Source organism: Ascaphus truei, chromosome 8 (assembly GCF_040206685.1).
Source record: "Ascaphus truei isolate aAscTru1 chromosome 8, aAscTru1.hap1, whole genome shotgun sequence".
NCBI classification, from domain to species: domain Eukaryota; kingdom Metazoa; phylum Chordata; class Amphibia; order Anura; family Ascaphidae; genus Ascaphus; species Ascaphus truei.
Genome location: NC_134490.1, coordinates 32,929,012 through 32,941,858, shown reverse-complemented (window position 1 = coordinate 32,941,858; position 12,847 = coordinate 32,929,012). Strand labels below are relative to the sequence as shown.

At 51.0% G+C, this 12,847-nt stretch overlaps 1 protein-coding gene across 1 annotated transcript in view; it reads right to left on the bottom strand.

Moving 5' to 3' along the window:
* Positions 1 to 307: 307 nt before the first annotated feature.
* JAK3 (Janus kinase 3) overlaps positions 308 to 12,847 on the bottom strand; it is a 54,592-nt gene continuing 42,052 nt past the window's right edge. The window contains exons 19-24 of the mRNA XM_075611254.1: positions 6,185 to 6,374; positions 5,830 to 5,954; positions 5,014 to 5,186; positions 4,061 to 4,178; positions 3,738 to 3,848; positions 308 to 1,102 (exon numbers count right to left, since the gene is read on the bottom strand). Of these exons, the coding sequence (XP_075467369.1) occupies positions 986 to 1,102; positions 3,738 to 3,848; positions 4,061 to 4,178; positions 5,014 to 5,186; positions 5,830 to 5,954; positions 6,185 to 6,374 (834 nt within the window). The 3' untranslated portion in view covers positions 308 to 985. The remainder of the gene's footprint in view (positions 1,103 to 3,737; positions 3,849 to 4,060; positions 4,179 to 5,013; positions 5,187 to 5,829; positions 5,955 to 6,184; positions 6,375 to 12,847) is intronic.

Genomic DNA, 12,847 nt, shown 5'->3' with positions numbered 1-12,847 from the left:
CAGGGCTGTTGCTAGGGGGCTGGGCAGACTCCTCCATCCTGATTGGCTGCATTACCTTGCATCAGCCAATCAGGAGGTGTCAGTAGCCTGGGGGTGGGGCCAGCATGGAGCGGAGGCGTGTGCATCTCGAGGGCGTCGCACCTTTCACCATTGTGCCAGGAACTTTTGAAGAATCCACCTGGCAACCCTAAGTGTAGTATGTGCGTCTCTATATCTATTACTGTATCAGTGAATTAGTACAGTGGTTAAAAAGAGCATTAGGTCCTAGCACACCTGACAAACAACACATTGATTTACAAAGGGTGCAAAGCTTAGGCATACAGTACCTTTACTCCCATTCATATGACTCAGAAGGGCGTGCTAAAGCTTATCTTACTGTAGAAAAAGCAATTACTTCCTAAGTGAAATGTAAATAAAGAATATGTGTTTGGAGTGAAGGGAAGTATTTAATTTATACCGCAACTTATGTCCGATATCTCTATGATCCTAGTGGGAGTGCTGTGATATAACAAGGTGTTGTTGCTCTTTGTGCCGATTACACAGCGGTACTCTTAACTATATGTCTTTCCAATGCACAATGGAAAGGTCTTGTAAGCATATCTTAAAGCGTGTTATACAATGTAACCCATCTGGAGCACTTGATGTCAAACGTAACACAGTAGTTTTCAGTAGTAGAGTTGTGGCTTGATAGAAATCCCTCTCACGGTTCCTGCTTGCTTTACTCATCAGCCCACGGTAGCAGAAGAGCCTCCATATTATTACTTTGCTCGATGTGTTTCTCCATCGCTGTGCATGTTATGCTCTCCGTGTTATTTACATCCCTGCATGTTATGTTAGTGCTCTGCGTGTTATTATATCACTCTGCATGTTATTATATTGAACCGCAATCCATTGCAGGCCCCTCTGGCAGTGAAGGGGTTAATGTGAGCTCAGGTCCTCTCTTGATGCTAATAGAAGGTGGGGGTGGCACAACCTTCTGTCCCTGTCACCCTCCACAGTTGATGCTGATGTCCCTCAGTCTCTCCATGCTGGCCTCCAGATCACTGAAAGATGGCCGCTCGGAAGGGTGAGAGGCCCAGCAACTGAGCATCAACCGGTAAACCTACAGTTGAAACAAGGAGGTGGTAAAGGAAGCAGTTATGTGGAGCAATATGGGATGAGATTAATGTTTTTCATATACATATAGTGACAAAATACCCTTTTTGGCTGAAGGGTTTTTGTCTGGGATCTTTAAAACCCCACTGTCTTTTAGGGTAAGCCACAATACAGGACAGATCTAGCTCTGGTTCAAGTGTTTTTATTTGCTTTAACACACCAGCAGATGAAACAAGATAAACAAAAGAATAAAAATAAACTCTTGCTCTATCTGAGCACTAACTAGACATAAGTTCTCTAGCTATCTTTTTGGGTGGCTTCCCGCCTTACCAAACAAGATTGCTGCAGACAAGTGTCTGTTTGTAGCGTCCAGCTCTGTTAGCTGGAATAGAGGAATGGGGGAGAAGCCTGGCCTTTTTAAACCCTGTTAATTAGGCCCAGGTGATCTGCAACTGGCTCCACCCGCAGAACCTCCACTGTTCTATGCAATACCTGGCCTGGATTTCTAAAGGCAGCTTGTAAGGCTGTGGAGCAGGATCCACCCCTTGCTTTTAATTCTTAGTAGGGACAGGTAGAATTTATTAAAGAAGACCATATATAACACACACACACACACACACACCCCGCCCCCCATTTGGAAAATAATAAAACATATATTGCTACTTCTGGTGTTCCTGAATTTCTGCTGATTCTCTGGCATGATTTTCATGCTACAGGATTCTTCTAGATAAGCAGGAGAGCTGCAGCAGATAGAAAGTGCCTTTCAAAGATAAACATGTGTACTGTAGATAAGTTAAGGGTCTAGTGATTATGCAAGAGTAACCCCTACTGATCAGAATTGATCTGTTAATGAAAGTGATGAATGTTGGACATATATTTCATGGTCAACAGCGACATCTACGGGAGTTTGTTTGTTTGCTGACCCTGGAAGAAATATTGCTTACATCGCATATAAAAACATCAATCTGATTATCTGGGACTGTTTTTGGGGTGTGGTGTGTCAACGAATGTAGAATTATTAATGCAATATAATAAGCGCACTCTGAAAAAACATGGACCATTAACCTCAGATAAAATGCTTACATTGCATTTACTAAAAACTTACAATGAAAAATATATCTTTTATTAGACTTCTTATAAAGTAGTTTTGTATCCAAGTATTTCATTGGTGACCAGAAAAGAGGGAGGAAAATAGGGAGTAAGAGTGAGACGCAGGGGAGATAAATACATGTGAGGTGGGGAGGGATTGAGTGAGAGTGGGGTAATTGAGGGAGGGGGGTGAGTGAGGAAGAGGAGTGAGACAGAGGGGAGAGAAATACATGGGAAGAGTGGGGGGGGGGACAGAGGGCGCTCCAAGGTTTAAAATGGGGGGGGGGGAGGGTCTCGCAAGACAGCGGACACGGGGAGGGTGGCCAGAAAATCTGCCTGCGGCGATGCTAAGAGATAATGGGGAAATACAGAGTTACAGACCCCCTGTATTTTTATTTACTGACATTCAAAAGGAAACATTTTAAATGACATGTTTTTCCTTTATGGTGATAACCTAAGTGCTGATGTATCCCTCTTAAATAGGGAATTTTATTGACTAAACAATGTGAGAAGTATTTAGTATTACTGGACTTAATATTGAATATGCTGTGGTGTAGTAGTTGGCTCAGGGGTGAGTAAAGTTTTTAACTTGCGCGCCCCCTCTCCCCCCTCCTTATCTCCTGCCTTGTGGCCCCTCTCCTCCTCGACTCCAGCATCAAATGACGTCACGGGGTCATGTGTCGTCACGTTACCATGGCAACGTGACGTCATGTGACCCCCCACGGCATCATTTGATGCCGCTGAAGATCAGGTAAGAGAAACTGTAGAGGCCTCACGCGGTCCCCCCCCCCCCCGGCACTTCATTTAAGTGCCTTGGGGGAGAGCGCGGGACCGCTGTAGCCGCCGCGCCCCCCATGGAAATTCTCCCGCCCCCCACTTTGCGCACCGCTGAGTTAGAGAATAGCACTAACATATGAAGCATAAGGGGTTCAATTCCCGCATTGGGATGCTGGGAAGAGCAGGGGCAGGGCGAGGTGGCAAGTTGCTTTTTTGGTTGGGCGAGTAGCTTTTTGGGCACTTTGTCAAACCCTGCATATAGCCCTTTTCTCCCAATGCCTCACAATTACAGTACAGTACGCAGCACTTAGGAATTTGTACAGACACAGACCCTGCCCCGCAGAGCTTACAATCAATGATTGCACAGAGGCACAGGGAGATACAGTGACTTGCTCAAGGTCACAATGAGCTGATACCGGGATTTTAACCAGACTCCCCCGAAACAAACTCGGTGTCATTTTCAATATCTTTACTCACTGAGCCACTCCTCCTCCCTGCGGCAATAGTAGGAGTTCTAGGGAGTAGTTATATGGGGCAATAGCAGGAGTTGTAGTGAGCAGTTATATGGAACAATACGAGGGGTTATAGGGAGCGGTTATATGGAGCAATATTAGGATTTATAGGGGGGGGGATTATATGGAGTAATAGGAGTTATAGGGAGCGGTTATATTGAGCAAGAAGAGGAGTTATAGGGAGAGGTTATATGGAGCAAGAAGAGGAGTTATAGGGAGAAGTAGATGGTGTTGAGGGTGTTACAGGCACTAATAGGGTCTCACCTCTGTAGAACAGCTGGGGGGAGCGCAGAGTCTCTTGTCTGCCCGTAATAGTGCCACCAAGCTGCAGACGGTCTGCAGGGCGTTGTGAGGACCCATCATACGTAGGTACTCCTGGGAAGCAGCAGGGAGGAGAGGGTTCATCACAGACCCAATGCTGATGTTTACACCACGCCAGACTATGCGGGATGATGTGGCTGTACAGATGTGTTAGGGTTGGGCAGATATGCTGCTCAAGACTGTGTCTTTTATACTGTAAGTGTGTGTGTATTTGGGGGACTAACTGTTGACGAATGGTCCCTCACAATGGGGAAGGGGTCACTCACTGTGGGGGGGCTGCAGATCCTCTCGCTGTAGGTGAAGAGCTCATAAAGCAGGACCCCAAAACTCCACACGTCAGACTCGCGGGAGTACACACTGTCAGAGAGGGACTCAGGGGCGTGCCTGAGACATAGATCGATAAGAGCATTAGGGAGAATGAGAGACATCTCATGTGAGATTCAGAGGCGTGCCAGTCACAGAACTGAAACAGAGAGACATCTCACAACAGAGACATGCCCACACCCCCTCCCCTCCAATGCTCCCCTACCTTTCCCCACACCCCCTCCCCTCCCATGCTCCCCTACCTTTCCCCACACCCCTCCCATGCTCCCCTACCTTTCCCCACACCCCCTCCCATGCTCCCCTACCTTTCCCCACACCCCCTCCCCTCCCATGCTCCCCTACCTTTCCCCACACCCCCTCCCCTCCCATGCTCCCCTACCTTTCCCCACTCCCCCTCCCCTCCCATGCTCCCCTACCTTTCCCCACACCCCCTCCCATGCTCCCCTACCTTTTCCCACATTATTCCCTCTCCACTGCAATCTCCTCCCTCTCCCCACACCCCCCTCTCCTGTACCAGAAAATGGGTCTCTCTCCGCCCCCCCTCTCTCTATGCACCCACTACTTCCCATGCTCATTTCCCTCTTCCCATGCCCCCCTCCTTACCCATGCATCCCCACCCCATGCTCTCACCTGGTTCCCCCTACCTTCTCATACTCACCTCCTACTGCTGTACCCCCATCACTCACTTCTACCCTCTTCACACTTACCTCCCTCTCAGCACGCCCACCACTGTCTCCCTGTATCCCCTTTTCTTCCCCGCTCTGCCTCTCCCTATATCCACCTCCTGTTCCTCCCTCTTTCCCCACACTCCATACTCTCTCCCCATGCTTCCCCCCTCCCACGGTCATCTTCATTTTCACGAGTCCCCTCTCTCCCTCCGCTCTTTTTCCTGTACCAGAAGATGGGACTCTCTCCGCGCTCTCGTGCCACATAATACTCCTTGTCCTGCGGCAGGATCTTGGCCAGACCGAAGTCTCCAATCTTCACGTGATTCCGATTCTCCACCAGGATATTCCGACTGGCCAAATCCCGGTGCACATAACGCTGAGATCCCAAGTACAGCATCCCCTGCAGGAGGAGGTATAGGGAGCGGTTATAAGGGGCAATAGGAGGAGATATAGGGAGCGGTTACATTGGGGTAATAGGAGGAGATATAGGGAGCAATAGGGGGAGTTGTAGGGAGCGATTATATTGGGGTAATAGGAGTTATAGGAAGTGGTTATATGGAGCAATAGGAGGAGCAATAAGGAGCGGTTATATGGGGCAATAGGAGGAGTTATAGGAAGTGGTTATATGGAGCAATATGAGTTATAGGGAGAGGTTATATGGGGCAATAGGAGATATATGGATGTGGTTATATGGGGCAACAGGAGGACTTATAATAAGCTGTTATATGGGGCAATAGGAGGACTTATAGGTAGTGATTATCTTGGAGTAATAGGAGGAGATATAGGGAGCGGTAATACGGAGCGATAGGAGGAGTTATAATCTATGCATCAGGTAACCACTCCCTTTACTGAGCAGACTCACAAAGCTGATGATTTTACATTGGGATGTGTGTATGTCAGCTGAGTGTTGTAAAGCAATGGGAAGAGAAATCACAGCTAGCAATGCGAGAGTGCCCCCTGGAGGCAGACAAGTGACGTGCCTGGTGTATATTGACATGTCTGAAGTGATCCCACGTGACATGTGTCTGGAGGTCAGGACGCACCTTGCAGATCTGTGAGGCGTAGAGAAGGAGTTGGGGGGACCCCAGTCCGTATCGGTTCTTCGGTAGATATTCCCGTAAACTCCCGTTCGGAATATACTCCATGATCAGCTGGAAACTCCGACGGCCTTTAGAGGAAAACACCCACTTCAAAGGGCAGCCCTACTCCGGCTACGAGTTATCCCATTTAACACAGTGATAGTATGGGTTTATAGATCAATAGAGAGAGATAGGGAGCAATAAGCGGAATTATAGGGAGTGCCGTGTTTGTAAGGCTGATGTCTCAGTATAATATGTAAGATATGGGACTTGTTTTAACTCTTTCCCCCCCTATTGCTGGTCTCCGCAGACCCCTCACCGGCGCTGTGACACACGCCCTTGTAACTGACGATGTAGTCATTGTGTAGCGAGCGCAGGATAACGCTCTCTCGCTGGAAGTCCCGGACGTGCTCGGCTGTGCTGTGCTGCAGCTTCTTCACCGCAACCAGTTCCCCCGTGTTATCCCCCATGGGGTCATAACGGCACAGCTCCACGCTGCCGAAATTCCCCTGCAGAATGGGAGAAGAGGGCAAGGCACCGCTGAGAGGAAAAGAGACAGGACATGTGGGAAAATCCCTAAAAAGAGGAGGGGGCACCGCTGAGAGGGGAGAGAGGGAGGCACCGCTGAGAGGGGAGAGAGGGAGGCACCGCTGAGAGGGTAGAGAGGGAGGCACCGCTGAGAGGGGAGAGAGAGAGGCACCACTGAGAGTGCAGAGAGAGGGGGGCACCACTGAGAGGGGAGAGAGGGAGGCACCGCTGAGAGGGGAGAGAGAGAGGCACCACTGAGAGTGCAGAGAGAGGGGGGCACCACTGAGAGGGGAGAGAGGGAGGCACCGCTGAGAGGGGAGAGAGGGAGGCACCGCTGAGAGGGGAGAGAGAGAGGCACCACTGACAGAGGGGAGACAGAGAGGCACCACTGAGAGTGCAGAGAGAGGGGGGCACCACTGAGAGGGGAGAGAGGGAGGCACCGCTGAGAGGGGAGAGAGGGAGGCACCGCTGAGAGGGGAGAGAGGGAGGCACCACTGACAGAGGGGAGACAGAGAGGCACCACTGAGAGTGCAGAGAGAGGGGGGCACCACTGAGAAAGAAGGGACAGAGGGAGGCACTTCTGATAGAGGGGAGAAATAAGGACGCACAACTGGAGAGGAGAGAGATTGGCACCGCTGAGAGAGAGAAGGAGACACTGCTGAGAGAGGGGGGAGGGGGAGGCACTGCTGAGAGAGGGGGGGAGGGGGAGAGGGGGAGGCACTGCTGAGAGAGGGGGGGAGGGGGAGAGACGGAGGCACTGCTGAGAGGGGAGAGAGAGAGAAAGACAGCACTGAGAGAGGAGAGAATGGGAATTACCCCTGAGAGAGATGGATGCACTGCTATGAACCAAGAGAGAGCCACCACTGAGAGAAAGGAAAGAGAGAGAGAGGCACCACTGAGAGAAAGGAAAGAGAGAGAGAGGCACCACTGAGAGAAAGGAAAGAGAGAGAGACACCACTGAGAGAAAGGAAAGAGAGAGAGGCACCACTGAGAGAAAGGAAAGAGAGAGAGAGGCACCACTGAGAGAAAGGAAAGAGAGAGAGGCACCACTGAGAGAATGGAAAGAGAGAGAGGCACCGCTGAGAGAAAGGAAAGAGAGAGAGGCACCACTGAGAGAAAGGAAAGAGAGAGAGAGGCACCACTGAGAGAAAGGAAAGAGAGAGAGGCACCACTGAGAGAAAGGAAAGAGAGAGGCACCACTGAGAGTGCAGAGAGAGGCACCACTGAGATAAAGGAAAGAGAGAGAAGCACCACTGAGAGAAAGGAAAGAGAGAGGCACCACTGAGAGAAAGGAAAGAGAGAGAGGCACCACTGAGAGAAAGGAAAGAGAGAGGCACCACTGAGAGTGCAGAGAGAGGGGGGCACCACTGAGAGGGGAGAGAGGGAGGCACCGCTGAGAGGGAAGAGAGAGGGGGGCACCACTGAGAGGGGAGAGAGGGAGGCACCGCTGAGAGGGGAGAGAGGGAGGCACCGCTGAGAGGGGAGAGAGGGAGGCACCACTGACAGAGGGGAGACAGAGAGGCACCACTGAGAGTGCAGAGAGAGGGGGGCACCACTGAGAAAGAAGGGACAGAGGGAGGCACTTCTGATAGAGGGGAGAAATAAGGACGCACAACTGGAGAGGAGAGAGATTGGCACCGCTGAGAGAGAGAAGGAGACACTGCTGAGAGAGGGGGGAGGGGGAGGCACTGCTGAGAGAGGGGGGAGGGGGAGAGGGGGAGGCACTGCTGAGAGAGGGGGGAGGGGGAGAGACGGAGGCACTGCTGAGAGGGGAGAGAGAGAGAAAGACAGCACTGAGAGAGGAGAGAATGGGAATTACCCCTGAGAGAGATGGATGCACTGCTATGAACCAAGAGAGAGCCACCACTGAGAGAAAGGAAAGAGAGAGAGAGGCACCACTGAGAGAAAGGAAAGAGAGAGAGAGGCACCACTGAGAGAAAGGAAAGAGAGAGAGACACCACTGAGAGAAAGGAAAGAGAGAGAGGCACCACTGAGAGAAAGGAAAGAGAGAGAGAGGCACCACTGAGAGAAAGGAAAGAGAGAGAGGCACCACTGAGAGAAAGGAAAGAGAGAGAGGCACCGCTGAGAGAAAGGAAAGAGAGAGAGGCACCACTGAGAGAAAGGAAAGAGAGAGAGAGGCACCACTGAGAGAAAGGAAAGAGAGAGAGGCACCACTGAGAGAAAGGAAAGAGAGAGGCACCACTGAGAGTGCAGAGAGAGGCACCACTGAGATAAAGGAAAGAGAGAGAAGCACCACTGAGAGAAAGGAAAGAGAGAGGCACCACTGAGAGAAAGGAAAGAGAGAGAGGCACCACTGAGAGAAAGGAAAGAGAGAGGCACCACTGAGAGTGCAGAGAGAGGGGGGCACCACTGAGAGGGGAGAGAGGGAGGCACCGCTGAGAGGGAAGAGAGAGGGGGGCACCACTGAGAGGGGAGAGAGGGAGGCACCGCTGAGAGGGGAGAGAGGGAGGCACCGCTGAGAGGGGAGAGAGGGAGGCACCACTGACAGAGGGGAGACAGAGAGGCACCACTGAGAGTGCAGAGAGAGGGGGGCACCACTGAGAAAGAAGGGACAGAGGGAGGCACCGCTGAGAGGGGAGAAATAAGGACGCACAACTGGAGAGGAGAGAGATTGGCACCGCTGAGAGAGAGAAGGAGACACTGCTGAGAGAGGGGGGAGGGGGAGGCACTGCTGAGAGAGGGGGGAGGGGGAGAGGGGGAGGCACTGCTGAGAGAGGGGGGAGGGGGAGAGACGGAGGCACTGCTGAGAGGGGAGAGAGAGAGAAAGACAGCACTGAGAGAGGAGAGAATGGGAATCACCCCTGAGAGAGATGGATGCTCTGCTATGAGCCAAGAGAGAGCCACCACTGAGAGAAAGGAAAGAGAGAGGCACCACTGAGAGAAAGGAAAGAGAGAGAGAGGCACCACTGAAAGAAAGGAAAGAGAGAGAGAGGCACCACTGAGAGAAAGGAAAAAGAGAGAGGAACCACTGAGAGAAAGGAAAGAGAGAGAGAGGCACCACTGAAAGAAAGGAAAGAGAGAGAGGCACCACGGAGAGAAAGGAAAAAGAGAGAGAGGCACCACTGAGAGAAAGGAAAGAGAGAGGCACCGCTGAGAGAAAGGAAAAAGAGAGAGAGGCACCACTGAAAGAAAGGAAAAAGAGAGAGGCACCGCTGAAAGAAAGGAAAGAGAGAGAGAGGCACCACTGAGAGAAAGGAAAGAGAGAGAGAGGCACCACTGAAAGAAAGGAAAGAGAGAGAGGCACCACTGAAAGAAAGGAAAGAGAGAGAGAGGCACCACTGAGAGAAAGGAAAGAGAGAGAGAGGCACCACTGAGAGAAAGGAAAGAGAGAGGCACCACTGAGAGAAAGGAAAGAGAGAGAGGCACCACTGAAAGAAAGGAAAGAGAGAGAGAGGCACCACTGAGAGAAAGGAAAAAGAGAGAGGCACCACTGAAAGAAAGGAAAAAGAGAGAGGCACCGCTGAAAGAAAGGAAAAAGAGAGAGGCACCGCTGAAAGAAAGGAAAGAGAGAGAGAGGCACCACTGAGGGAAAGGAAAGAGAGAGAGGCACCACTGAGAGAAAGGAAAGAGAGAGAGGCACCACTGAGAGAAAGGAAAAAGAGAGAGAGGCACCACTGAGAGAAAGGAAAGAGAGAGAGGCACCGCTGATAGAGGTGAGGGAGGCACCGCTGATAGAGGTGAGGGAGGCACCGCTGAGAGAGGTGAGGGAGGCACCGCTGAGAGAGGTGAGGGAGGCACCGCTGAGAGTCAAAAGGGAGGCACCGCTTAAAGAGAGGGAGGAAAGAGGGAGGCACCGCTGAGAGAGAGGGACACACTGCTGATAGAGGACAGGGAGGCACCGCTGAGTGAGAAGGAGGCACCTTTGAGGAGAGAGAGGCATTGTTGAGAGAGGAGAGGGAGGAGAAGAAGGCGCCCTTGAGAGCAAGAGGAATGCGCCGCTGAAACAGAGGGGGGAGAGAGGTAGGCACTTCTGATAGAAGAGATAGGAAAACATCGCTGAGAAAGGAGAGAGAGAGAGGAGAGAGGGAGGCATCGCTTAAAGAGATGGAAGAAAGAGACAGGCATCACTAAGAGTAGAGACAGGCAGCACTAAGAGTAGAGACAGGCATCACTAAGAGTAGAGACAGGCATCACTAAGAGTAGAGACAGGCATCACTAAGAGTAGAGACAGGCATCACTAAGAGTAGAGACAGGCAGCACTAAGAGTAGAGACAGGCATCACTAAGAGTAGAGAGAGGTACCACTAAGAGTAGAGACAGGCATCACTAAGAGTAGAGACAGGCATCACTAAGCGTAGAGAGAGGTACCACTAAGAGTAGAGACAGGCATCACTAAGAGTAGAGACAGGCATCACTAAGAGTAGAGACAGGCATCACTAAGAGTAGAGACAGGCATCGCTAAGTGTAGAGACAGGCAGCGCTAAGAGTAGAGACAGGCAGCGCTAAGAGTAGAGAGAGGCATCACTAAGAGTAGAGACAGGCAGCACTAAGAGTAGAGACAGGCAGCACTAAGAGTAGAGACAGGCAGCACTAAGAGTAGAGAGAGGCACCACTAAGAGTAGAGACAGGCATCACTAAGAGTAGAGACAGGCAGCGCTAAGAGTAGAGACAGGCAGCACTAAGAGTAGAGACAGGCATCACTAAGAGTAGAGACAGGCATCACTAAGAGTAGAGACAGGCATCACTAAGAGTAGAGACAGGCAGCACTAAGAGTAGAGACAGGCAGCACTGAGAGTAGAGACAGGCAGCACTGAGAGTAGAGACAGGCAGCACTAAGAGTAGAGACAGGCAGCGCTAAGAGTAGAGACAGGCAGCGCTAAGAGTAGAGACAGGCAGCGCTAAGAGTAGAGACAGGTATCGCTAAGAGTAGAGACAGGTATCGCTAAGAGTAGAGACAGGCAGCGCTAAGAGTAGAGACAGGCAGCGCTAAGAGTAGAGACAGGCAGCGCTAAGAGTAGAGACAGGCAGCGCTAAGAGTAGAGACAGGCAGCGCTAAGAGTAGAGACAGGCAGCGCTAAGAGTAGAGACAGGCATCACTAAGAGTAGAGACAGGCATCACTAAGCATAGAGAGAGGTACCACTAAGAGTAGAGACAGGCAGCACTAAGAGTAGAGACAGGCAGCACTAAGAGTAGAGACAGGCAGCACTAAGAGTAGAGACAGGCAGCACTAAGAGTAGAGACAGGCAGCACTAAGAGTAGAGATAGGCATCACTAAGAGTAGAGACAGGCATCGCTAAGAGTAGAGAGAGGTACCACTAAGAGTAGAGACAGGCAGCACTAAGAGTAGAGACAGGCAGCACTAAGAGTAGAGACAGGTATCGCTAAGAGTAGAGACAGGCAGCGCTAAGAGTAGAGACAGGCAGCGCTAAGAGTAGAGACAGGCAGCACTAAGAGTAGAGACAGGCAGCACTAAGAGTAGAGATAGGCATCACTAAGAGTAGAGACAGGCATCACTAAGAGTAGAGAGAGGTACCACTAAGAGTAGAGAGAGGTACCACTAAGAGTAGAGACAGGCAGCACTAAGAGTAGAGACAGGCAGCACTAAGAGTAGAGACAGGCAGCGCTAAGAGTAGAGACAGGCAGCACTAAGAGTAGAGACAGGCAGCACTAAGAGTAGAGACAGGCAGCACTAAGAGTAGAGACAGGCAGTGCTAAGAGTAGAGACAGGCAGCGCTAAGAGTAGAGACAGGCATCATTAAGAGTAGAGACAGGCAGCGCTAAGAGTAGAGACAGGCAGCACTAAGAGTAGAGACAGGCAGCACTAAGAGTAGAGACAGGCAGCACTAAGAGTAGAGAGGCATCGCTAAGAGTAGAGAGGCAGCACTAAGAGTAGAGACAGGCATCGCTAAGAGTAGAGACAGGCAGCACTAAGAGTAGAGACAGGCAGCACTAAGAGTAGAGACAGGCAGCACTAAGAGTAGAGACAGGCAGCACTAAGAGTAGAGACAGGCAGCACTAAGAGTAGAGACAGGCAGCACTAAGAGTAGAGACAGGCAGCACTAAGAGTAGACAGGCAGCACTAAGAGTAGAGACAGGCATCGCTAAGAGTAGAGACAGGCATCACTAAGAGTAGAGACAGGCAGCACTAAGAGTAGAGACAGGCAGCACTAAGAGTAGAGAGAGGTACCACTAAGAGTAGAGAGAGGTAGAGGCGCTAAGAGTAGAGACAGGCAGCACTAAGAGTAGAGACAGGCAGCACTAAGAGTAGAGACAGGCAGCACTAAGAGTAGAGACAGGCAGCACTAAGAGTAGAGACAGGCAGCGCTAAGAGTAGAGACAGGCAGCGCTAAGAGTAGAGACAGGCAGCGCTAAGAGTAGAGACATGCAGCTCTAAGAGTAGAGACAGGCAGCGCTAAGAGTAGAGACAGGCAGCACTAAGAGTAGAGACAGGCAGCACTAAGAGTAGAGACAGGCAGCACTAAGAGTAGAGACA